The sequence below is a fragment of the Phyllostomus discolor genome, chromosome 8 (assembly GCF_004126475.2).
Source record: "Phyllostomus discolor isolate MPI-MPIP mPhyDis1 chromosome 8, mPhyDis1.pri.v3, whole genome shotgun sequence".
Lineage (NCBI taxonomy): Eukaryota > Metazoa > Chordata > Mammalia > Chiroptera > Phyllostomidae > Phyllostomus > Phyllostomus discolor.
Window position 1 is genome coordinate 88,796,205 of NC_040910.2, and position 25,043 is coordinate 88,821,247.

The 25,043-nt window shown below is 38.2% G+C and overlaps 1 protein-coding gene and 1 long non-coding RNA gene across 2 annotated transcripts; one reads left to right on the forward strand and one right to left on the reverse strand.

Annotated features, from left to right (window-relative positions):
* Positions 1–584: 584 nt before the first annotated feature.
* PSMD12 (proteasome 26S subunit, non-ATPase 12) lies at positions 585–23,907 on the reverse strand. Its single transcript, XM_028519901.2, has 11 exons — positions 23,720–23,907; positions 15,958–16,017; positions 15,721–15,849; positions 10,802–10,909; positions 9,178–9,282; positions 7,640–7,789; positions 7,400–7,534; positions 6,683–6,795; positions 5,627–5,801; positions 4,030–4,107; positions 585–3,033 (listed from the first exon to the last, which is right to left on the reverse strand). Exons 1-11 carry the CDS (start codon positions 23,825–23,827, stop codon positions 2,824–2,826), a joined length of 1,371 nt encoding a protein of 456 aa, XP_028375702.1. The 5' UTR covers positions 23,828–23,907; the 3' UTR covers positions 585–2,823.
* Positions 23,908–23,997: 90 nt separating this feature from the next.
* Positions 23,998–24,690, forward strand: LOC118502161. Its single transcript, XR_004904856.1, has 3 exons — positions 23,998–24,053; positions 24,168–24,287; positions 24,376–24,690. It is a non-coding gene; the product is annotated as an uncharacterized LOC118502161 (long non-coding RNA).
* The last annotated feature ends 353 nt before the right edge of the window (positions 24,691–25,043 follow it).

The window sequence follows — 25,043 nt, forward strand, 5'->3', positions numbered from 1 at the left end:
GTCTGGGACAATGTTTTACACTCACTGAAAAAGCAAGAGCATTTCTCCACATCTCAGGAGAGAGAACAAAGGCACTGGAGAAGCATCACGTTGCACCACAAAGTGCACATTCACTCAGTATTTTTTCTCAGAAAAATATTTCGCAAATCCAACATAGTTCTTTTCTAGCATTTACTGCATGTTGTCAAGAGGGGTGGTTCTCAAAGTGTAGTTCGTGGAACCAGCCGCATTGGCAACACCGAGAACTTGTTAGAAATGAAAATCCTTAGGCCCCACCCCAGACCTACTGGATCAGAAACTCCGGTGGGTCAGTCTGAGTTGTAACTGGCCCTGTGGGTGATTCCAATGTACGACAAGTTGGACAATTCTGGTCAGGAGCACACGTAGGCATGGCCTGTCACCAATCCTAAATCAGATAGAATTCAGGGGAAAAGCCAACCATGTAACGTTTGAAACTACCGTGCAAAGTGCTTTCCCACTACTGAAAAACAGGCTTTGAGAGATAACATGATTTTGAAAGAAAACTGAAAATTATCTATGGCTTTTTGTTTTAAACAGTAAGAGAATTAAAAAGAGAAGTAATCTTTTAAAGTATGAGTTTATTCTCCCAGTTTTCTTAAATACCCACAAATCAGTGCTTTTATTGCAGCTATGTCCAGGAATTGAAAATTTAACATAGATACGTTTATCATATATTTCATCCTTGTGAGAGAGAGAATGAAACATTATGAATTTTAAAGATGAGTTTTCCAATGATTCAGTTATAAGCACATGAAAATTGAGGATAATTACAGAAACAGCTATTGAACTCTAAAATAAAATATAAGTTATATAGAAATAAAAGGATAAAGGTGTTTTAAACAAACAAAAAACAGGCTTATCATCTCTCCTGCTGGTTAGTAACCAAATAAAAATGAAAATGAATCAAGTATTATCTTCTCCATATTTAAAATAAAGGGGCTCTATCCTTTTCATGAATGCTGGCTTTAGGTCTGAAATGTAAGATAGGATTTTAGGTTAAAAAAAAATCTCAAATATTTTACTGCCTTGGGCTCATCGATTATTTTTGTAACACTAACAAAAGTTGTAATAACTCTTAAATTTCCTTGGACAGAAAAAACAAGAAATAGATGAGCAGTTGATAGGGTCAAGTGGGACTGGGTCACTGGGACAGAGTGACAAGTGGAAGCAAATCAGGCCAAGAGCTTAGTGGAGGGTGAGCATGTTGATAAAAACCAGTGAGGGGCACCTGAGGTCTTCACAGCGGCGGATTTGGCCCAAAAGTCCAGGTTTGGCAGATACAAAGGGGAGGAGCCCCTAGGAAGATGAAGGTAATGAGAAGTTAAACTCAAATGAGTTCCAACTCGATCTGCAAATTAACAATGCAAAATAATTTTATTTTCTATCCTTTTCATTGAAAAGAAAATTAAAACCATATTCTTACTGCTAGCGTGAACTAATGTTTCTGAGCTTGCCACATTTTTGGTTAGTTTTTAAAGATAAGTGATAGCAGATGTTGATGTTATTAATATGACCAATACATTAAATTTCTAAAGAATAAAATTAGATTAATATATTATTATTCACAATGACTCAGCATAAATAGTAGAGGACCCGCAATTGTCCCCAGCCATGGGATCATGAAATAGGACCATTATATGGAAAATTAATTATGAGAAATGCTTTTCCTCTCTCTACATTTATATTTTTTAAAAAGTAGACCTCATACTTTAGTCATTTAAACATAATTTTGAATAGCCTTCTAATATTGTTTCATTTTTCAATTTTCTCTGGAGTAAATCAAATTTTAAAAACTTCCAAAATTTGCTCATGTTAATTGATCTCAGATGTTCCTTTTGACAATAAAACTACTTTTGTTTAATTCTGGGGAAAAAAAAATGTTAATACCATTTGCTAAGTGAGTGGCCTGAAGTCTTTTGGGGGGTCATTTTTTAAAGTATTTTAGATTGCTATCCAGTGTTCAAACGAACTAATGAATTGGGAGTATTAATAATGTAATCAGACCTGTAAGTTAAAGCCACAAAGTCTTATAAAAATGACTGCGTGTTAAATTGTGCCAATACAACATTGATCGATTTTGTCAATGACTGGTCAAGTCAGGGGAAGTGGGTAAAAATACGCTTGCTGTGATTAAAACCAGTCTGACTCAAAAATAACAAAACAAAGAAAACAGGAAGAAAAGAAAGACGTCTACAGCCTACCGTGTAGCTCCTCCATACACACTGTCTAGAAACCTTCTGCCACCACACTAAAGTACAATTCTTCACAAGTCACAACTCTATCCCAAATGTTCTTATATGTCCTATGTTCCTTTTAAAATTCCACTAAATAATTCATAGATTTACAACAGAATTTATTTTTAAAACTTTTAAAAATTAAAAAAAAAAACACTTAAATCACTACTACCCCATAAAATGTTCTGAAACACAGGTAATCATAGAAAATAAACGTGCATATATTGCTTTTATTATAATTATGGTTGTTAGCTGAATGAAAACAAGTACTAGCTAAAAAGGTTTTCAATGACAGAAAACATTTGGGTAAGTTATGACACAATTTTTTGAGCACTCAGACAACAGAAATGTATATTTTTGTACTAACTGCAAATGAAAAGTTAACAATGAAATCAGGGAGTTGAAAGGTTGTAAGGGGCCTCAAACATATTCACTATGTTTTAAATTTTAGACAAAGGAGCTGAGAATAGGAAAAAAATAACCCAACATATACACCATAACAGTCTTTTTTTTAAAATTGACTTCCAATTTGAACTCTTTTCTAAAAGCATTAAGGGCATCGAAGCCCTTATTGTAGATTATGTATCATCTCCTCTTTGGCTATGAGGTGTGTAGTTTTGTTAACTAGAGACATCAATGAGTTCAGTTTCTGAGACCAGTCATTTAATAAGTTATTTGGATCCTTGGGTCTCTGGAAGTTGATAATTCCCGCCAACCTGTCTACTTTAGCAAAGATGGTCTTATTTACGACGAGATTTGAGAGAAAAGCCTCTGACTCCTGTAAGAGAGAAAGACAAAGTGCATTAAGACCAGATAATTACAGATAATAAACAGAACTTAAGGAAAGCATTTTTAAAACTCTTCATTCAAGAATATGCAAGGTTAAAATTCATTATTAATAGTTAGCAACTGCTGATTTCCTATGTTACTGTGCTTATTTCACTGTGAGCTAGGGAATGAACAGAATCCGAGTCCACTCAGAGTCAGAGTTTAAATCTGCCTCCCTGCAATCTTAATACTGCTGGTCCTGGGGAAGGGCCTGTTGCCAGCGGCAACCTGATCTATTCTTTTCTACAACACTTCCTCCTAAAAAGGAGTATTATACAGTCAATTATTTCCAGAAATGCTGGTTTAGAATATATACCCTGCTACTTGGCAAATACATTGCCACGGACAAGGCACTTTGCTTCTAAGGACTCTCATACCCTCGCCCAGGAATGAGAAGAGCTAATGAACTAACTGAGGATCAAGAATCCTAACATTCCGTGCTGCTTCTTTTTCAGCTAAATCGTCCCAACTACTTCTGGTAGCAGGCAAGGCTTTTGAGGCCACTGCTATCCATTTCACTTACCTCCTATCTCTTTGGTGCTGTACATTTTACCAACACGAAATCCAGATTTAAATACAAAGCCTAACACATCCTGGGCCTTTCAGGTGAACTGCAGTCAAGTTTCCCTCATATCTTTTATTCCTACAGTTCACTTCTGGGAACATATTTAAAATCTAACAAACATATGTATTATAGAATATATAGTTTGGGCTTCAAACCAATGAAAAACTAACATATTTAAGTGAAGATTTGAACTAATGTAAATAATATTAATATAAGTTGATATTTAGACTATTCTTTGGTACTTAAGGTAGCCTGGGGAAACTATCACCAAAATTTAAAATTAAGTAAAACAAAATTGATGTTCTCACTCTATTTTTAAACTTGACTGACATTCAAAATGAATGGCTACAAATAACTCGAACAATGAGGTTTACTACTTACATCAACAGACAGATCCAGAAGTTGTGCCATCCTCTTCATTGTTATCCTCGTATAATACTTGGCCATTATTCTAATATTCTGGGGAGGGGACAGTGGGCAAAGAGGACACATAACAGTTGTCATTTGTTTTCACATCCAAATAGGTTTCGTTAAAATATCAGGCTTAGAGCTTTTATTTTTTCCATAGCTCACCAATGGAATAATGCTAGTTCTAAACCTCATTAATAAAATGAAGTATTTAGGTATTTTGAATTCTGCAGTTATTTGTAAATTATTCTGAGTACTCTCCACAACTATCTATTTAAAATATATAGTGAAAATATAGGCTTATCTTAAATTAGTGATTAAAAACTGTAACTGAACTAAAGTGTTTTTGTTAAATGCAAGAAACTAAAGTTTTTCTAATTACAACATATGTTCAAAAGGTTAAAAATTTTAAAAATCAAGATCTCAAAACATCATTTTATCATCATTATAACTACTTAAATGTAACTTAAATTTCCTAATTTTCACTGGAAATGGTACTAAAGTTAGAGACTGACCTTTATTATCTTTTAAAATTGATTTTTATCAGTTAGAGGGGGAGGATGAGTAGGAGAGAGAGGGAGAGGAGGGGTGTGTGACACACACACACACACACACACACACAGAAACATCAATTTGCTGTCCTACCCATCCACGTATTCATTGGCTGACTCTTGTATGTGCCCTGACCAGGGATCAAACCCACAACTCTGGTGCATCAAGACAATTGAAGTTAAGGATTATGTCTTATTCTTCCATGTGCCCTAGCACCTTGTGGTGTCTGTCTGCCACACAGAAGGCTCACAATAAGTGTGTTTGTGCCCTGGTCAGGTGGCTCAGTTAGTTGGAGCACTGTCCCGTACATTGAAAGGTTACAGGTTTCATTCCCAGTTAGGGTACCTACTCAGGTTGTGGCTTTGATCCCTGGTCGGGGTGCCAATACAGGAGACAAGCCATCGATCTTTCCCTTTCCTATAAATGTTTGTTTCTCTCTCTCTCTCTCTCTCTCAAATCAATAAACATAACCCCAGGTGAGGATTTTAAAAAAAGTGTTTGCTGTATGAATGAATGTTGACATAATTCAATTTGTAGTGACATCAAGAAGATCAGTGTTCAGGTTTAAGATATGTTACCCAATCCAAAACTGCCAAGTGAGTATCAGGGAGAAAACACTCTCCCCACTCCCATTATCCCTCACATTAAAAAAATTCCTGCTGGCCCTGGCTTGTGTGGCTCAGTGGATTGAGCACTGGCCTGTGAACCTAAAGGTCACCAGTTCGATTCCCAGTCAGGGCACATGCCTGGGTTGCAAGCCAGGTCCCTGGTTGGGGGCGAGTAACAGGCAACCAACTCATGTTTCTTTCTCCCTCCCTTCCCCTCTCTCTGAAAATAAATAGATACAATCTGAAAAAATAATTCCTTCTGATGTACTATAAAATTTTTAATGATTGCAAGGTTATCTCAAAATGAAGCATGTTAATACAACTGATTATCAAGCATAAAAAAAAAGTTTATGCTCAAATTTGCTAAACTTTACTTCTAAACTGCCATCTCTATCATGCCAGATTCTTACATGTTCAACAACTCTGTTCTTCAAGTCTTTCCACCTTTTTTCACCGTCTTCTGTGTAACCAAAAACATCGGTTGCAGGACTCTCCAGAGAACCTTTTCTTAGTTCCATTCCATAGTCTTCAACAAGTGTGGACCAACGCATTAGCTCCATTGTGGTGAAAAGCTTCAGAAGATCCCTATAAATGGTATGAAACTTAATATTCCAAATATGTAAGATAACATTCATCTAGTATAATGGCAAGGTTTTAAATATCAACAAAGACTGTATTTTTAATAAATTTTTATCTGCAGGATAAAAGTCAGGTGGATTACTATTAATATTACCAATTTTACTAACATTTTGTCCCATAGTAATTCTGAATACAGCATTCCCATACTTAACATTCTACTCTCTCCAATATTATATTTGACAATCTCTGGACTAATGACTATACACTTTTAAATGAAAGAGATAAAAGAAAAATAGCTTTAAAAAAATAAAAGCCCATTGTGCTTATGATGAAGTGTACATCTGTTTTATATAATAGATTTTCAGATACACTTCTGAAAAATCACAAAACCCTAACTACTGATAAAAATTTCACCAAAAGGCTAATTAAGCAATGTTAAGATTAGCTTGAAATAAAACTTGTACTTGATAAGTGGTTTAGAATGAAGTGTGTAATAATCTCATTAGATTCTAATCCACTACTATAAAAAGCATTTCACTATTATCTCTAGTTTTATTCTCTAATACAATCTATCACACAGGTGGCAAACACAAGGCCTTCGGGCCGAATCCGGCCCTCCACCTTGTTTTATCTGGCCCAGCACCTTGTTCTACCTGGTGGCAGCATCGAACTCTCATTTAACTGTTAAAGAGTAGTTACATTTACACAGTCCTAAAGTTACATTCGGCCCATTGAAGGCAACCTCAAGGCTGATGTGGCCCCAGGTGAAAATGAGTTTGACACCCCTGATCTATCAGCAACCAATTAAGAAGTATTCGCTTAGGTTAATCAATTTTTAAAACAGCACTTCTACTGAGGTATACTAAACTAATTATAAAAATACTTACTTATATTTAGGAATTTCTTCTAACTTCTTGTCACCACTTATCCGGTGAACCAAATCTGACTGTTCGTTATCAAAAGGGGCCAAGATAACATACAGGACAACACTTTTCAAAGCCTAAAAATGTTGCATAATACAATAGATTACATGGAAGGTCAGACACAAAATGAAAATTTTGGCAGGAACTGAAAAATCATGGAACAATTGTGTAAGTTCATTTTTAATATTGTACTCAAAAGTCTTAGGAGAAAAATATCTTATGCTACTCTTTTCCTAATGTCTTTCTGTAATATTTAGTTTTCATAAATTTATTACAGTAAATCTTTGGTAACTGGAATTACTACCTGTTTTTTTTTTACAAATGTATAAAAGTAGTTCTTATAACAAGTTAGCAGCATAAATGTGGAAAACATATAAGCCATTTAAAATAGTTTTTATAAAAATAATTTTCCAAAGCAAAGCTAGGTCTTTATCAGTAACCTTTGTTAGCTGGTGACCTGCTGTACATATTTTTGATAACTTACATTTCTTCCAAGGTGATAGAGTATTGCCACAATTTGTCTGAACCAGTCAAGATAAACTGAATCATCAACACAGTGAATACAAAGCAGCATTATAACACTGCATGCAATTACGGAAGTTAAACTTATTTCAAAATAAATTTAAAATCGCAAATTGTTCGTAATAAGTACCAATGTCAAGTAAAAGAATATATCCTTACCTGTTGCCACTTTTCACTTTCTGCCTGTATACAGGGAGTATCATATATTGCTCTGTAGTGCTTACAAATAGACAAATAGGACCCTTCATGCTGATCCAGCTGAATCATTAAATTATAGTATTTCAACTTTAATTTCTGGGGGGGTGGGGGGAAGAAAGTTGACAAAATAAATTTGGGTTTATGGATTTTCCACCCAAACACTTTTAAGTGAATGTATATGAAGAGATATGTGTATTGTACCTCTGTATTTTCTTCCTGGAAGAATTTGGTGTTGATTTTCTTGCTGATGATCTGTGTGCGAATGTAATCCTTCACAGCGAGGCAGAGCCTCATTTGCTCCAAAATAAACTCCACTCGTTCTTTTTTTTCCATTGACCCATAGGTTTCCACCTAGCAGATTAAGTCCCCAAATTAATTTATAATACTTAGAAACTGCAACAAAGTCAAATACATATTAAAATAGGCACCCTTGATAAATTTATTACAAATAAATTAAAACTTTCATGCATTTTGGGAGAGTGTTGACTCTAAAAAAGCTAGTTTTGTCCTGGGTGGGTAGCTTAGTTGTTTACAGCATCATCCCCAATGCCCTAAGGCTGTGGGTTTGATATTTTGCCAGGGCACACACAAGCAGCAACCAATGAATGTATAAATAAGTAACAACAAATCCATGCTTCTCCCCCACCCCACACCTCCATCCCTTCCTCTTTCTCTCTGAGATCAATTTTTTAAAAAGTTAATTTCCGCCCTGGCTGGCGTAGCTCAGTGGATTGAGCACGGGCTGGGAACCAAAGTGTCCCAGGTTCAATTCCCAGCCAGGGTACAGTCCTGGGTTGCAGGCCATAACCCCCAGCAACCACACATTGATGTTTCTCTCTCTCTCTCTCTCCCTCTCTCTCTCTCTCTCTCTCTCTCCCCCCTCTCCCTTCCCGCCTTAAAAATAAATAAATAAAATCTTGGAAAAAAAAAATCTTAAAAAAAAAAAAAAAAAAGTTAATTTCCTCCAGCAAATTGTATAGTATTGATAAAATAAATGTTTGGGGGGGCTTTTTTGGAGTGAAGTTCTATGAATTTTAACACACTTATAAATTTGTATAATCACCATCACAATCAGGATATAGAACAATTCAATTCATGCCCTGGCTTGTGTGGCTCAGTGGATTGAGTGCCAGCCTGAGAACCAAAAGGTCACCAGTTTGATTCCTAGTTGGGGCATATGCCTGGGTTGCAAGCCAGGTCCCCAGTTCGGGGCATGTGAGAGGCAACCACACATTGATGTTTCTCTCCTTCTCTCTCTCCCTCCCTTCCCTTCTCTCTAAAAACCAATAAATAACATCTTTTTAAAAATTGTCCTAAAATATGGCAAATTATGAGGCAATTTTTTGTTAAACCAATTTAGCTTAGAAAATGACTACCAATCAAATATTCATTAAGAACAAAGCCAATAATTAACTGCAAATTCCTAAGGAATAAGTAAATAGTATATGAATTACTGATTTTACTTATATTCTGAGAGTCAAAATGTTCAAATAACAGCACAAAAATCAAGATTAATTCATTGATTCTAATTTTTCTTCAAAATTTCTGTAGCAATTTAATTTATTTGGGACCACAATTACTCTATTGCCAGGTATCTGAATAACCTCATACTTTACTGCACTAGCTCTTAATTGTGGTGGTTTAGAAAAAAACAGTAAAGTGCCAAAATAAAGTATTTCCACAAGGAAATATTACCAGCTAAGATAAAGTTTCACACCCTCTAAAACGTAGCACCTTACCTGTAACTCTTGTAAAATGGAGGCTGCCTCTTTGACGTCACCATTCTGCTCTTTGATCGTTGCTAACGTTTTAGTCAGTCGAGCACGCTCAATTTCAACATAAATCTACAAGTACAATAAACCTATTATCATCAAAATTCGTACAGAAATGTGTTAAAAGTTAAAAGACAGAATTGAACTCTTGTGCAAACTAGGTGTAGAGAATTTATCTCGCAGTCATTGTGCACTTTATCTTCCATGTGCAACAGAGCTGGGTGATGTTTTACACTCCATGATCACCAAAGTGCTTCCATAAAACATTACCTATATTGTGCAGCTTTGCTTTGAGAACCTAAATATGAAATCACTGTGTTTAATGAATTACAGAACCACCTGCTACATAACTGACACACAAAATGAAAAGTACCTTAGAAAAATTGAGCGCTGGCCTGCAAACCGAAGGTTCGCCAGTTCGAGTACCAGTCAGGGCACATGCCTGGGATACAGGCCAGATCTCCAGTAGGGGGTGTGCAAAAGGCAACCACACATTGATGTTTCTCTCCCTCTCCTTCTCCCTCCCTCCCCCTCTTTCTAAAAGTAAATAAAATGTTAAAAACATTGATTATTTGAAAAATAACACCCTTTACAAAGAGCATATGCAGTCTAGTAGCTGCAATTCAACCAATCCTCTAACTGATTTATCTTTAAATGCAAGGCTACTTTCTTTACAAACACCTGATCTTGCTAAGTATGAAAGTTACTATAATTTTTTGTAGCTATAAATATCAGTGGATTTGTGACTTCCAACAAATTAAACATCAACAACCTACCTATACAGCTCACAGGGTTCGGGAAGCTAATTTTCATGCTTAGGCTGGCCCATTCAGACTCCGCCTGCAGCAACCCCTGCTCCCCTCTCTACCCCCCAAAATCTAATCTCCAAAAATAACAAACTACTTACAGTTTCCTAAATGAAGTAGGTATCTCTTACTTTGATACCTTTTCCATACCTGCTGGCCCTGCAGAATTTCTATTCCTTCTTAAAAAGCCTGCTTGGCCACCATCAGCTCTCTGAGGTGTCCCAGGCACCCCTGCACTGTGGGGGACCGTCAGCACACTGCTACTGTCATGACACGGCCCAGTGATTATTCCCATGACCGATCTTTTTGAGGTCACAGTGTCCCGCTCATTTGAACCTAGCACAACACAGGTACTTAATGACATCTACTGAGCTGAACTGACAGTTCAAGAGACAAAATGTTAAGTACAAGCTGAGTTTTTGGCTTCAAACCACAAAAATCTATCTAGAAAAAAACATGTCTACTACAGTCACCATTTTGTACTTGCCTTTTTTAGGGAAATGTGATATTGGGGACAGTGGGGAGAAATACAAAACAAATACAGATTCTGACAAGACAGTGAAATTTTGAAAATTAACCTCACATTGCAAATACTCTAATAATGTAAGTATGACACTGACACCTTAGCTACTATCCCAACTGTAGACTTTTCAAGCAGATCTAGGCCAGGTGAAGAATTAACCTTATTTTTATATATTAAGACAAAATGTGTACACATACGAGTATCTCTGAATACATATAAGAGAGTATTTACCACTGTCAGTTGTGCCAACAAGACAACTCACCTTTCCTTCTGTAACCATTCGTAGAGTATCAATTAATCGAAGCTTGGTTGGAAGGTCTGTGATTTCCTCAACATAAGCACAGCATTGCTGAACCATTTTTGCAACAGCCTAAAATAATAAAAATCACTCATAAGCAAAATCCATTCCTCACACAGGAAAAGGAAGTATTTATTGATGGAAGTGCTGTGGTCAAATTTGGTCTCCCCGGGCAACTCGACACACTGAAATGTCTGTAAAAGAACATCATGCCTCCCTGGTAGTTAAGAAGTACTGAGTCCCCAGGAATAAGTCAGTCAAGGGTAGGAAACCCTCAGGTGTAAGACTGTCCCTCCCCCACTACAACTGGTGAACTACACCACAGGAAAGGGGAAGCGGCATGACTGATGACATCTATTAGGAGGCTTGCAGGGTAGCTTTTTTGAAGCCAAGCAGAAACGAATGGAAGAAAGTAAAATAGACTGAAGGTAAAATAAATAAATAAAAAGAAAGAGAAAAGCAGGGTTCACCCTGGCGATGAGAGCACTGAGACAATAACTGGCAGACAGCATGACTGAAGAAAAAAGACTCAACGGCAGAGGCAGGGGTAAAACAGTCCCCTCGTCTGGGTGGGGAAAAGGTGCCACGGTCACCCATACGTGACTCAATAAAAGGTGACAAGGAAAAGGAAGAGTGTCTCATGCCCAGTTTCCTTACAGGTAATATAAGCAGGCTGGACTACATTTCCTCCAGCTCTAACATCCCAGGATAGAGATCAGGGTCAGCAAACCTTTTCCATACATGTTTATACATTTATAGCTATTTATAAGTAAATACTTTAGACTTTGTGGGTCACAGGGTCTCTATAGCAACTATTCAAATATGTCTTTTAACTCAAAGCTGCAATAGGCAACATGTAACAAATGGGCATGGTTGTGTTCAGAAACTTTTATTTACAAAGGTGGAAGGTGGGATTTGGCCTGTGACCCATAATGATCAGAACTCTTTGTCATTAAGACAATGTTAAATTATATTACAGAAAAGTAAACACAGTATCTTGCTGTCAACCATACCTTAATAAAGCTGGAAAAAAAAAATCCCATGGAATGTGTTGCCAAGATTTCCTTGAAAAACATTTAATGATCATGTGCCCAAGTTAGACCTTTTCCTTTAAAGAAATTTTATTTGTTTATCCTCACCTGAGGACATTTTTTCATTGCTTTTAGAGAGAGAGAAACATAGACTAGTTGCTTTCTACTGGATGTCAAACCTGCAAACCAGGTATGAGCCCTGACCGGGAACCAAGCCCACAAACTTTTGGTCTATGGGACGGTGCTCCAACCAACTGAGCACACTGGTTAGGGACAGACTTTTAATTGTCTGAAAAAATTTGCTGTTCAGAGACCTAGGAATTCCAGAAATTAAGGTTTTATTATAACATATAATTCTTCCAGTAAGTGCAAGGCCCTGGGACACCTGCATCTCACAGAACACATGATCCCACTAAAATCAATGATTTCTAGAAGAGCATGCATACAACTTGGTAATTCTAAAAGCTGTGCAAAAAACACGTGAACAGGAACCAGATGGGGATAAAAGCAAAAATGAAACAAAATCATCAATATTCTAATGACACTGAACACCTTACTGTTCCATGGAAAAAATGTAGGTAAATCATTAGGGAAGTTATAGTTAAGTGAGGCTTACCTCCTATGCTCAAGCAACAGTGAATTAGAAACCACTAAGCAATCTACAAAAGGTTAAGAAAAGTATTACTTTCTAAGTCTGATAAGACCAACAAAAAACTTTTAGGTAAAAAAGTAATCACAGGAAAAGGAAAGAGGTATGTTGAGCCCCTAAGCACTCCCCACAGCTATGAAGATACAATAGATACAATGTTAGAGCAAAAGGGCGGTCCCAATCCCAGTTCTGGGTGTATCACTAGCCAGCTCTAAGATTTAAATTCCTTTCTCCAAAAACCCTCCTCATAAACCTAATTGAAAACATTCTCTTCCTCCTTTCATATCTCTTAATACCTTTTACTACTCTCAGGTCACCTACTATATATTGTCGCGTGTGTATAGTTTTTAAAAAATCTTAGGCCCTGGCTGATGTGGCTCAGTGGCTTGAGCGCCAGCCTACGAACCAAGGGGTGGCCAGTTCAATTCCCAATCAGGGTACATGCCTGGGTTGCACACCAGGTCCCCAGTGTGTGTGTGTGTGGGGGGGGGGCACACGAGAGGCAACCACACATTGATGTTTCTCTCCCTTTCTCCCTCCCTTCCCTTCTCTCTAAAAATAAATAAAATCTTTAAAAAATAAAAAAAAAAAATCAATCTTAGGATACTTGTTAAAGTACGTACTATGATCACTTGTGACTTACATTCTGTACTAAATCAGTCCTGGCTGGTGTGGCTCAGTGAGGTGAGTGCCTGTCTGCAAACCAAAGGGTCGCTGGTTTGATTCCCAGTCAAGGCACATGCCTGGGTTGTGGGCCAGGTCCCCAGCAGGGGGCATGTGAGAGGCAACCACACATTGATGTTTCCCTCCCTTTCTTTCTCCTTCCTTCCCCGATCTCTAAAAATAAATAAATAAAATTTTCAAAAATTAGTTTATTCTGTACTAAATTATATGTTTCTTTACAGTTTAAGAGCTGTATATATAAATTTCAGTTTCTCCATAAGTAACAGAATTAGTCCCTAAACTAGCTCTGAAATTTTATGACTCTATGAAATTAAATCTGAATTTGAGGACACATGCTCTGAACTGTAGTAATATTATATAAAACACATATTTTTATTTCATCCAGGTTTTCCCAAAACTAAGGGAAAAGTAGCCTTAGAAATCATGTAGCCCTTTCAAAGTTGTCCTACTGAAAGCAAGTCTAGAAAATCCAAGGAAGATGATGGTTTATCAGTTCATCTCTCAACCACTTGGTGATAATTTCTCAAAACACAGAACTGATCACCAAAAGGCATATTTAAATGATTTTCACATTCACACATACTAGAGTGCCTCAATTAAATCTATTAAATTATGACAAAAATTTTGTTGATTTTTAAGAACATTTTTATTTCTTTTTAAAGAGAGGGGAAAGGCAGAAGAAAAAAACAGAAACATTGATGTGCAAGAGAAATATTGACCAGCACACCCACATCTCCAACTGCGGACCTGGCCTACAACCTAGGCACATGCCCCAACTAGGAATCGAACTGGTGACCTCTAGGTCTGCAGAATGATGCCCAACCTACTAAGCCACACCAGTCAGGTCTTATTTACTGATTTAAGAGGGAGAAACATCAATTTGTTGTCCCACTTATTTATGCATTCACTGGTTCATTCTTGTACGTGCTCTGACCAGGGATCAAACCCATAATGTTGGTATATCGGGATGATGCTCTAACCAACTGAGCTACCCATCCAGGGCAAATCTATTAAATTCTAAACAGTGAATATTAAATGCATGCAAACTTATCTAAAAATAAAACAAAACAGAAAACAATCATAGTAACTTTATTTTTTACAAAACATAATTTAACCCACTAAGCTCACTCTAGCAGCAGACTAGTAAAATAAGAGCCTTGGACAAGCACTTTGTATTTCTGTTTTTGGTTTCACTACTAACCTGTTTTACAATGTCATTCCCTTTATCATCTGAAAGCAAAAACTAAAAACCCAGAAGCTACTCAGGAAACAAGTAACATTTTAAAATGAGACAGAAATATGAAAAGTGGTATCTACTTCTACAGAGGACCATTTAAATAAATATATCTCAAGCAGAAAAGGGAAGCAGTAAAGAAAAATCTAGCTTCACAAAAATACCCTAAGAAAATACATTTAATCTTTAAATAAAATAAGTATTTAAAATAATATCTGAAATGGCTTCAAAAGTAGTTTTAATATTAAGTGTTTAATACAAGACACATGAGGCTCACAAGCATTTCCAGCGTAGCCTCTGGTTACCCACTGAGACAACTGAAAATGGCCAGTGAGCCCAGCCCACCTACAAGGAAGTGCTACAGGTGGCCACGCCATGGAGTGCCTTGATAAAGTGGTGCTAAACCAATGTCAGAAATGAAAGTTCATTAGCATCTACCCTGAAGATTCTCCTGTTCTTCACAGCTTGAAAGATCACTGTACCTATTGGGTTATATTTTATCACTAACTCTTATGTCGTTTTTTAAAAATTTAATTTATTTTTAGAGCAGTGAAGGGAAGGAGAAAAAGAGGGAGAGAAACATCAATGTGTGGTTGCCTCTCACGTGGCCCTTACTGGGGACCTAGCTTGACAACCCACGCGTGTGCCCTGACTGGGCAGTGAACCAGCAACCCTTTGGTTCGCAGACCGGCACTCGATGCACTGAGCCACAGCAGCCAGAGCTAAATCTTATGTTTTTGAAGGTAGCTTTGGGATTTCCAATAGGGACAACTTTTTTATGCTGCTTTTGCTGCAGTGGTTGCCATTCACGTGGTATGGGCCCTCTTTGTCTACATGGCCTGGAGCGAAGGTTCGAGACAATGGTGTGAAGGAAAACAGGATCAAAATGAACATCATTCTGGACAGCATTAAACTGATTTTTAAAATGGGAAATGTGTCCAGGATACTGATGTCAAAAGAACATATTAAAAATAAAAAAATAAAAGACACATGATTAAGTAAATTATAGATGATCACCTTCATGAATTATATAATCATTTAAAACAATATGAAAACGCTATGGAACAATAGCATTTGGAAATAGAACAACACCCTCACTACAATTTTATAAAAATATCCAAATAAAAAGAAACAAAAATAAAAGCGGTTATGAGAATATGGACAGAATTTTCAAACTCTCTAGAATGTTACAATGTTGATTTAATAGATTTAAAACAGATTCACAGAAGGGTTTTCTAAAAGCCCTCATTTAAGTGTTGTTGTTTTTTAGCAATCATAAACTTACTTGTTTTAACTGACTCCGTCTTTTTGACAAAAGCATAATGTTTTCATTAAGTAAATCCCATTCTTTAGCCTCATAGCACATCTTCACTACTGCAACTAAGATACGAGATGTAGACACCATATCAGAAGCCTGTAAAGATGAAAATGCATTGAAAGTTAATGGAACCATATTAAATGAATATTAAATGAAATTATTGCTGACTGTGGTAACTTGAGGTTTTCACTATAAGCTACTCACAGTACGGGTCTGTTTTTCCAAAGAGAGCAGGGTTTCAATGACTTCTTGAAGTCTTCCTTCCTAAAACAAAAGATTAAAATGAACAATGAAAACATCACCACCAACACAAAACCAAATAACTAGTCTAAAATTTCCAACTTGGGGCCCATAAGCTATCTTTAATGTTCCAAAATACCTAAGAGAAATTAAATTCAGAACAAGGATTTAATGCCTGAGCAAAACATCAAGAGTTTGTTTTGGATTCTAAAGTATCAACTCAGTACAGTAGTACCTGTTTATCTGGTTCTAAACAGATATTCTTAACTGGCAACCACATGTGTACTTAAAGAATAAAAATGGGAAAAAGAATGGTTCTTTATAAATTACCATAACAAATATATTTTTTAATTTTTAAAAGATTTTATTTATTTATTTTTAGAGAGAGAAGGGAGGGAGAGAGAGAGAAAAACATCAATGTGCAGTTGCTGGGGGTCATGGCCTGCAACCCAGGCATGTACCCTGACTGGGAATCGAACCTGCGACAGTTCGGTTCACAGCCCGAATTCAATCCACTGAGCTATGCCAGCCAGGGCTAACAAATATTTTAAAACATGAAATTTTGAGGAGAAATAAAAGGATATTTGGTGGCAAAAAGGTAGGAAACTCTGATTAAATTATCAGAGACTTTAAAAATAAATAATTGTGCTGAAAAGAAATGAAGCCCTCTTGGCAGCAGCCACACTTGCTCTACCAAAAGTCATGCTTTTAAGCAGATACTGATCTAAATGAAATACATCCCTTTTTGCCTACTAATAATAAGCTCTACCTCATAAGCAAAACAGAAACATCCTCCCTGGAACACATTAAGAAATGAAAGTTAACAGCCCTGGCTGGTGTGGCTCAGTGGATTGCATGCATCCTGCAAACCAAAGGGTTGCTGGTTCGATTCCCAGTCAGGGCACATGCCTGGGGCCAGGTCCCCAGAAAGGGTTCCAAGAGAGGCAACCACACACTGATGTTTCCCTCTCTCCTCTTCTCTCTAAAAATAAATAAATAAATTCTTTTTTAACGTGTTTATTTTTTTATTTATTTATTAAAGATTTTTAAATTTATTTTTAGAGAGGGAAAGGAGGGAGAAAAAGAGAGAGAGAGAGACAGAGAGACAGAGAGAGAGACAGAGACAGAGACATCAATGTGTGGTTGCTGGGGGCTGTGGCTTGCAACCCAGGCATGTGCCCTGACTAGGAATCGAACCTGCGATGCTTTGGTTTGCAGCTCATGCTCAATCCACTTAGCTATGCCAGCCAGGGCTAGTAAATAAATTCTTAAAAAAAAAAAAAAAAAAATGAAAGTAATAAAATTCAAACAACATAAACCTAAATGATAATACACTGGGACTAAAATAAGCCATCCTATTAGGAACCACACATTTTGATAAAACCAACCCACAGCACAAAACTGCATTTCCAATAACTGATATTAATAACAATGAATGAACTGAAAGCTATGAGGAGTGTTTTATTTAGAAATTGTTTTTCTAACCGTAAATGAAAAAAGATATTCATGGATGGCACATGAGTACTCTTTTACTGATAAAAAATAAAACCTTATTAAACAGCTTTTGAATTAAGGACACAAATAATGTTTGGACTTTTCAAAAATACTGTTTCTATATTTGCCAAGATAACTTTTAAACTATGAATTTCCTTTTTTCTTTTTAAAGATTTTTTTAAATTTATTTTCTGAGAGAGGGGAAGGGAGAGAGAGAAAGAAAAGGAGAGAAAGAAACATCAACCTGTACAAAAAAGATGCATCTATTGGTTGCCTCTCACAGGCCCCCACCTGGGGGGACCTGGCCCATAACCCAGGCGTGTGCCCTGACAGAATCAACCTGGTGACCTTCTAGTTCTCAGGCTGGCTCTCAATCCACAAAGCCACACCAGCCAGGGCTGAACTATGAATTTTCTGTGCAACAGAATATGTACTTTGCAAAGCCACTGTTTGAACTTACTTTAATTGAATCTGAAACATACATGATTAACATTTTAACAATGTTTCCTATGCAAAGGGGAGAATCAGTTCTCAAAGTTCTATAGATTCATATATACAATAAATGCTGGCTAAATGTCCACCAGAGGAAAAGAACAAAAGGCAAATCTATAAATTCTCTAAAGTAAAGGCTAATAAATCATAAAATAAAATAAAAAAACATCAGAACTGAAAATACTGCTAGACATTATTTAATTCAATCATCTTACTTTCGAGTAAAAGAACTGAAGGCCAAACAACTCAGCCACAAAACCAACCAGCAGAACCAGAGCCCAGGGCCCTTGTTTCCTGGTCCAATTTTTCCTTCCCCTCACTACACTATATTAGTTTAAACTATACCTTTGCTTTGATCAAAGTAATCATCACTGGGAAATGGTTACTGTCTGGCAACAAAATGTAATGTGAAATAATTTAAATGTGAAATAGCTGTTTATTCATGGTCACCTCTTGTCACATTTGCAATTACTGTTAGTTATATGACTGATCAATACAATATAGCTTATATAACATTCAAATTCAGAACTATGGTTTTTATTTTTATTTTTTAAGAATTCATTTATTTTTAGAGGGGAAAAGAGGGAGAAAGAGGAGAGAAAACATCGATGTGTTTGAGTTGCCTCTCACACCCCCCCGACTGAGGACCTGGCCCAAAACCCAGACATGTGCCCTGACTGGGAATCAAACCAGGGACCCTTCAGTTTGCAAGCCAGGGATCAACCCACTGAGCCACACCAGCCAGAGCCAAACTCAGAACTATGGTTTTTAAAGAACTGAACCCTACATGTGAAGGAATAACACACTGCTCTAGAGCAATGGTCTGCATGTACCAATGAAACATTAAATGTTACCTTTTCAGAAAGATGGTCTTGACTAATGCTCTCTCAAATCAAGTCACTGAGCACCTCCTCTGACACTCAGGTTAGAGTTTCTGCTTTGCCATGACCCCAAATTCTATTCTATCTTAATGTTTACTGTCTTTGTAATCTCACTAGAATACAAACTCTTAAGAGTAGGGTTAGCGTCTATACTGTCGATCAGTGCAGTTCAGTGCTCTGCATCCGGACAAGCACACATTGCTTCTGTGGATATTGTGGTGCATCCCCTTATACTTGTGCCAGTTATTAAAGTGCATGTCTTGCCTTCTAAGTGGTAAGTTCTTTTAGGGCTGGACCTTGCTTAATTAATTGTTATTTCCCTTGCACCAACTGCACATATTGACACTGACCTGAACTAGTAGTCAGTTGACCTTAATGGCTTAAAATTTCTGATTCTTAGTGTCACAGCAAGTAGGATGTGACAGGTTATATAGCTAATAATTTGGTGCTATTTGAGGGACACTACCATCAACTTCATTAAATACAACTCCCAATTCTCTACCCACTGCCCCCCACCCCATCTTCCAGGTTCAATCCTATGGCTAAACATCTTCCTTTCCTATCTAATGAGATAGTTCCTGAAATGCCACCTCCTCGATTCTACCTTTCAACTCAGAGAGAAGCAAGATGGCCAGAGCTACCAAAACCAACTTAGAACATGTGACTTTTGTGAATCATTTTTCTCATTAAAACATTCCTTGAAATGAGGTAAATGACTACGGAGTTTGTTTAACATCAGTACATGTTGGGTATCTGTAAGTTCGGTGCATCTGTGTCCATCCTTTAACTCCTAAATGGATCCAATCTTTTAACGATTTGTTAAACAATCTAAAGAAAAAGCAAATAAGAAGTTACCACAGATAGCTGAGATTTAATGCCAATCCAACACTTTAAATGAACTGTTTGTTAAGTGGGTCTTTGTCCAAGCTGCTAACCATCAGTAAACTCTTCTACACTTCACTTCCTCTTTATTTTTAATACTAACCTTGAGAAGAGGCTGCAGGTGACCAAATGAAATGAAAAGACACCAAGAGAAAGGAGAACCAAAGGATATATTCAATTTAATAACCCAAGTAGTCCTCAAATAACCATACAGCACATACACCATCATCAAAAAGGAGGGAGGGAATCCTTTGTGTATTAAGAGCTGCTAAATGCTCCATCTTTACAGTTTAGAAAAGGCCTTCTTTGGATTAATTTTTAACTCCCTGAAACAACGGTGAAGGAAAAAGCATTAGCAAAAACTGGTATCACTTTTACTATTTCACCGACCTAAGGCAGGGTCCTCAAACACCAATCAAAGACACAACAGACTGTAATGGTTAAAAAGGAAGGCTCTGCAGCCAGACTGCTTCGGAACAAATCCCAGCCCTACCACTGTGTTACCTTGAGCAAGACACCCTCTCTGACTCGCAGTTTTCTCTTTAGTGAGACGGGTATAATAGTTCCTAGTCCATAGGGTTGGTGTAACGATTGATGTGATACCTATGAAGATAAGCTGGAACACAGTATGAACATAATCATCATCATAATAGTTAACACTATGTAGAACTTATACAGCAATAAATGTTAGTTATTATTGCTATCTGCTAGGTGAGTGTCAGGACACAGAAACAGAATTCTATTAGGTTGTAATTGTAGGAGATCTGAATGGCCTGGATTTGACAATTTGACCACCCCAGTCTAGACTTCAGTCTACCTTCTGAAGGCTTTTGCTACGTGTGTGTGTATCTTTTTTACCTGATATAGCTTTATTAAAGCCTCTATACACATATAATTTTCATCTTCAAATGTCTTTTACATTAAAAATAAAAAGTTTCTTAAGCAAAGTAAGCACAAAAGTGATAGTCCCTGTTACAAAAAAGAACACTCTCCATGTTCCCAGACACCTGAGCTTGACCTGGCTCTGCTGTGGTCCTTGGATAAACCGCTTAAGCTGCCTAAACCTTAGTTTTCTCACAAGTAAAATGAAAATAAAACTTTTTGTCAGTTTTATTAATGTATTCAAAGTAAAAAATATGCCCTGGCTAGTGTAGTTCAGTGGACTGAGCACGGGCTGCGAACCAGTTCGATTCCCAGTCAGGGCACATGCCTGGGTTGCAGGCCAGGTCCCCAGCAGGGGCCACGTGAGAAGCAACCACACATTGCTGTTTCTCTCCCTCTTTCTCCCTCCCTTCCCCTCTTTCTAAAAATAAATAAGTAAAATCTTTAAAAATTAAAAAAATTATGCATGCTAACATGTTCCATATATTCCAATGCAGACATGCAATGCTAAATCAGTATTTCCTTATGTTTGGCAGAATGGTTATAAAATACTATAAAACAATGAATAAATAGCAAATCATAGAGACATACCATTTAAAAAGTTAACTAGGACTATATGACAACCGTTAGTTTTTAACCTAATCCAAAGGTTAAAAACTGTGTGTCTGTATGAATAAAAAATGTACACCCTACCACCTCCAAGTCCCACCCCCACCCCCACAAAAGCAATTCACCTCTACACACTTGTTTTGTCCCACTGGTATGCTGGCTTAAAAAAAACCCCCAAAACAACCAGAATTCAAATGCCTTTAATTTTAAACATTTCCATTCCACCTGACAACTTAAAAGGCCATCTGGCATTTGAGTTGCAAATCCTTCAACTGTCTTGGACATAACAACGTCCTGAATAAATGCCATACACGGAATCACTAGGTAGCAGTGAAATAGTATTTTCTTACTGGCCTCTAACCTATTTGAGGGCAATAGCTTTGACTAGTGTTCTTTACCCCCCAAAATGCTTAGTGCTGACTAGGTCTTGCACACAGCAGACTGTCAGAACACATGGGTAAGGGGAAGATTTTTTTCCCCAGGCCTCAGTTCTACAACAGCTGTACTTCTTTAAAGCTAATGGTTTCTTCCTACGGACAATGTCACTCTATTAGTTCCAAAGTGGTGGTTCAGGGGCTGCCTTTGGCCTGTAGGTAAGTTTCATTTAATCTACATGGTAGTGACTCAGATAGTATTTTAAAACAGATTACTGTCCAGTTTCTAAATACGGAGGCATTTCATATATGAATCCATATTCCTGATTTTTCTCCCTCAAAATAGGAGAATTAACAAGGCTTGGCCTTCACCCCCAATTGACAAAGATTAACTGGAGGGGCAGAGTTACTGCTCGTTTCCCCGGGCAGGTGTTTACAAGTTCAGGGTTTCCTCACACGAGGCCCTCTAGGCTGGGAGCATGGTGAGAGCACAAGCTTTAAAATCCGTCTGCCTGGGTCTGCATCCTGGCCCCATCACTTCAGCAGGTGTATGACCTCGGAGCGTGTGACTTAACTCCTAGCCTGCTGTCTGTGAAGAATAGTAATACCCATCACACAGGGCTACGCGAGCAGGAAATAAGTTAATGCATGTAAGCACTAGGAAGAGTGCCTGGCACTGCAGAAATGACTCAGTGAATGTTGGCTACTGTTATCTCTCTGGCACTGCAGGTGTTTGAATTCTCCAACCCTTAAGTAACCAATGATGTTTCTTTACACTCTCTGCTAGAAATCTCAGAGATGAACTTATGGCTCCCTCCATCAAGTGCACTGTCCCTGAGAAATACAGGTGTGTCAACATCATCTATCCCTATCCTTGTTTTTTTGTAAAGTCTCATTAAATTTTTTTTAAGAGAGGCCTTAAAAAAGTGTCTTTCTAAGACTAAATGTGAAGTAAGTGTCCTCCTCCTGCCCCTGAACTTGCTGCATTTTAATGTACTTATGTAGTAAGCTCTTTAGGGACAAAAACATCCTTATGAGTGAATGCACCCCAGGTGAATAACAATAAAAATCTGCAGCTGGAAACTGATCAAAGAATTTGTTAAGGCCTGAGCATGATGAGGCCTTAGAGCAACAGCCCATGATGTCGCTGACTCAACAACTACCCTTCCCCTCCCATGTCAGCTAAACCGAGTCTTGAATCCCTGGCTCTACCTATTAATAACTGTAACGTTGGACAAATAACTCTTGAGCCTTGGTTTCTTTACATGTAAAACGATACACAAAGTTGCCTGATACACAGGAGGGGGAGCGATAATGTTTGGATCAAGTTAGGTTTCTATCCTATGGGAGATAGGCAATGGAGCTAACCTACTGTTCAAGACCTCCTCTAATTAGGCTATTCTACACTTTAGTGCCTATGTGTCTTTACTTATGTAGTTCCCGCTAAAGGAATGACCTTTTCCCCACCCAACCTTACTCATTCTTCCAGGCCCAACACAAACATGAGATTCTCGGTAAACGCTTCCCTTATCCCACCAGTAAGAATGAAGAACTGCCTTCCGTGTTACAAGAACACTTTATTCATTATTGTCGGGCATAGACCGCCCTGCAGGACTTGTCTAATTCATTACATCCACGAGCTCCTCCTGGACAGAAATCCTGTGTTAATCATCTCGTACTACCACTTTCCTGCCCCTTTTCCTGGCCAAAGGCCAGGCACATTGCCGTGATCCATAAACAGCTTGGCATAAACTAATTCAGCAAGAGCAGAACGAAACTCCCTGATCTAGCCTGAATGCGGCCTTAACCCCTGCGAAACTACTAAAGTAAGCGTTAAGCAGTATCCAAGGAAACGCAGAAAGTAGTATCCAGCCCCAACTCCTGCGGGTAGGAAGTGACCATCTGTCCTGAGGAGGGTCTGCAGAACTGTACGCATCATCGTACCCCGCCTGGCATCCCCCTGATCAGGCAGACGTGGGGTGTCCCACTCAGACAGGCCCAACCTGGGCTGGGGATGCGCGGTCCAGTCCTCAGGCCCCCTGAGGCCTAAGCAGCCTCCGCGCCGTGACTCAGCCCGTGGCGCCCGCCAACAGACAACCGGCCTCCCCTCACCTTCGCCAGCTTCTCGCACTCAGGCAGACGCTGATCCACCGTAGCGCTGTAGTCCACCTCCATCTTGACGATGCGCCCATCAGCCCGCTCCGAGCCGCCGTCCGCCATGGTCCCTGCCTGAGCGTCCCTTGCTGTCCCCCTGCCTCAGCCACCACTCGTCACCCACACCGGAAACTGCCTGCGCACCGGCTCAGGCAGTGAGTCGGCAGCTCGCGCGAAGGACCCCACGAGGCCCCCTGCGCCGGCCGCCAATCAGGCAGTGTCCGGGACAACCCTTAGGGCGGAGCTCGCCCACGTCCGGTTTCGGATGATAGTGTGGTATCGAAAATTTGCGGTGAGAATATCCAGTGTAATAGAGTAGGCCGTCCCATGTAGTCTTACACTCCTGTTTTGAAATGTTATGATATCTCAGAGCGGTGGGCAAGTCTCGGTTTTCTCATCTCTATAGGAGCAGGCTGAAATAAGTCCTGAAGAAAAAAGTTGTAAGGTGTCATCTGGTTGAGAATCTCGGTGCCTTAATCTGTGGGGTCTCTGAAAGCTCATAAACAAAGATAAGGCAGCGGCTCAAGTAAAACATTTTTGGTTTTCGTTTTTACTGTAACGTACTACAGTTGGTAACAATCGGTGGAAAGACATTTTATTTGCTTGCCCTGTAGGATCCTTGCGGACACAAATGAGATCATGTATGCGAGACTATTTTAATTCTTAAAGACCATACAAGTTTTCTTTATCATCATCCGCACTATTAGGGTCCCTATGGAAAAACTTAGGATCCTTGAAAATGAAAATGACCTCGAGTAGGGTGTGGTCAAAGTGTCACCAGTAAACTGGGAAGCAAATGGGAAATCTGGGAGTGGCCTGTTATGTCAGTGTAGTGGGCACCAACTTCCCTTTGTGCATGCTGAATAGCCTTTTAAAAATATCGATCTTTAATGAAAACCATAGATAATATAATCCACCTACACACAATTTTTTAAAAAGGAAAACATCCCAGTTGTAAAGGAGAATTACAAAATAATATATATACACACACACACACTATTTTTCAGACTACAAGACGCACCCCCCCCCCCAAATTTGGGAGCTTTACGTTGGTGAAATATGTTATGTTATTAAATATTTTACCACATTTTTTGCTTCAAATTTTTTTCCCTATTTTCCTCTAAAACCTTATGGTCCTAAAACCTTAGGTGTGCCTTATAGTCCAAAAAATATGGTAATTCAAAATATAAAAGCTGAAACATACCTACAGAAGAAAATACATAGTGTCATTTGCTTGGGTGTGGCAAGCAAACAACTATAAATATAAAAGCTACAATTGCAA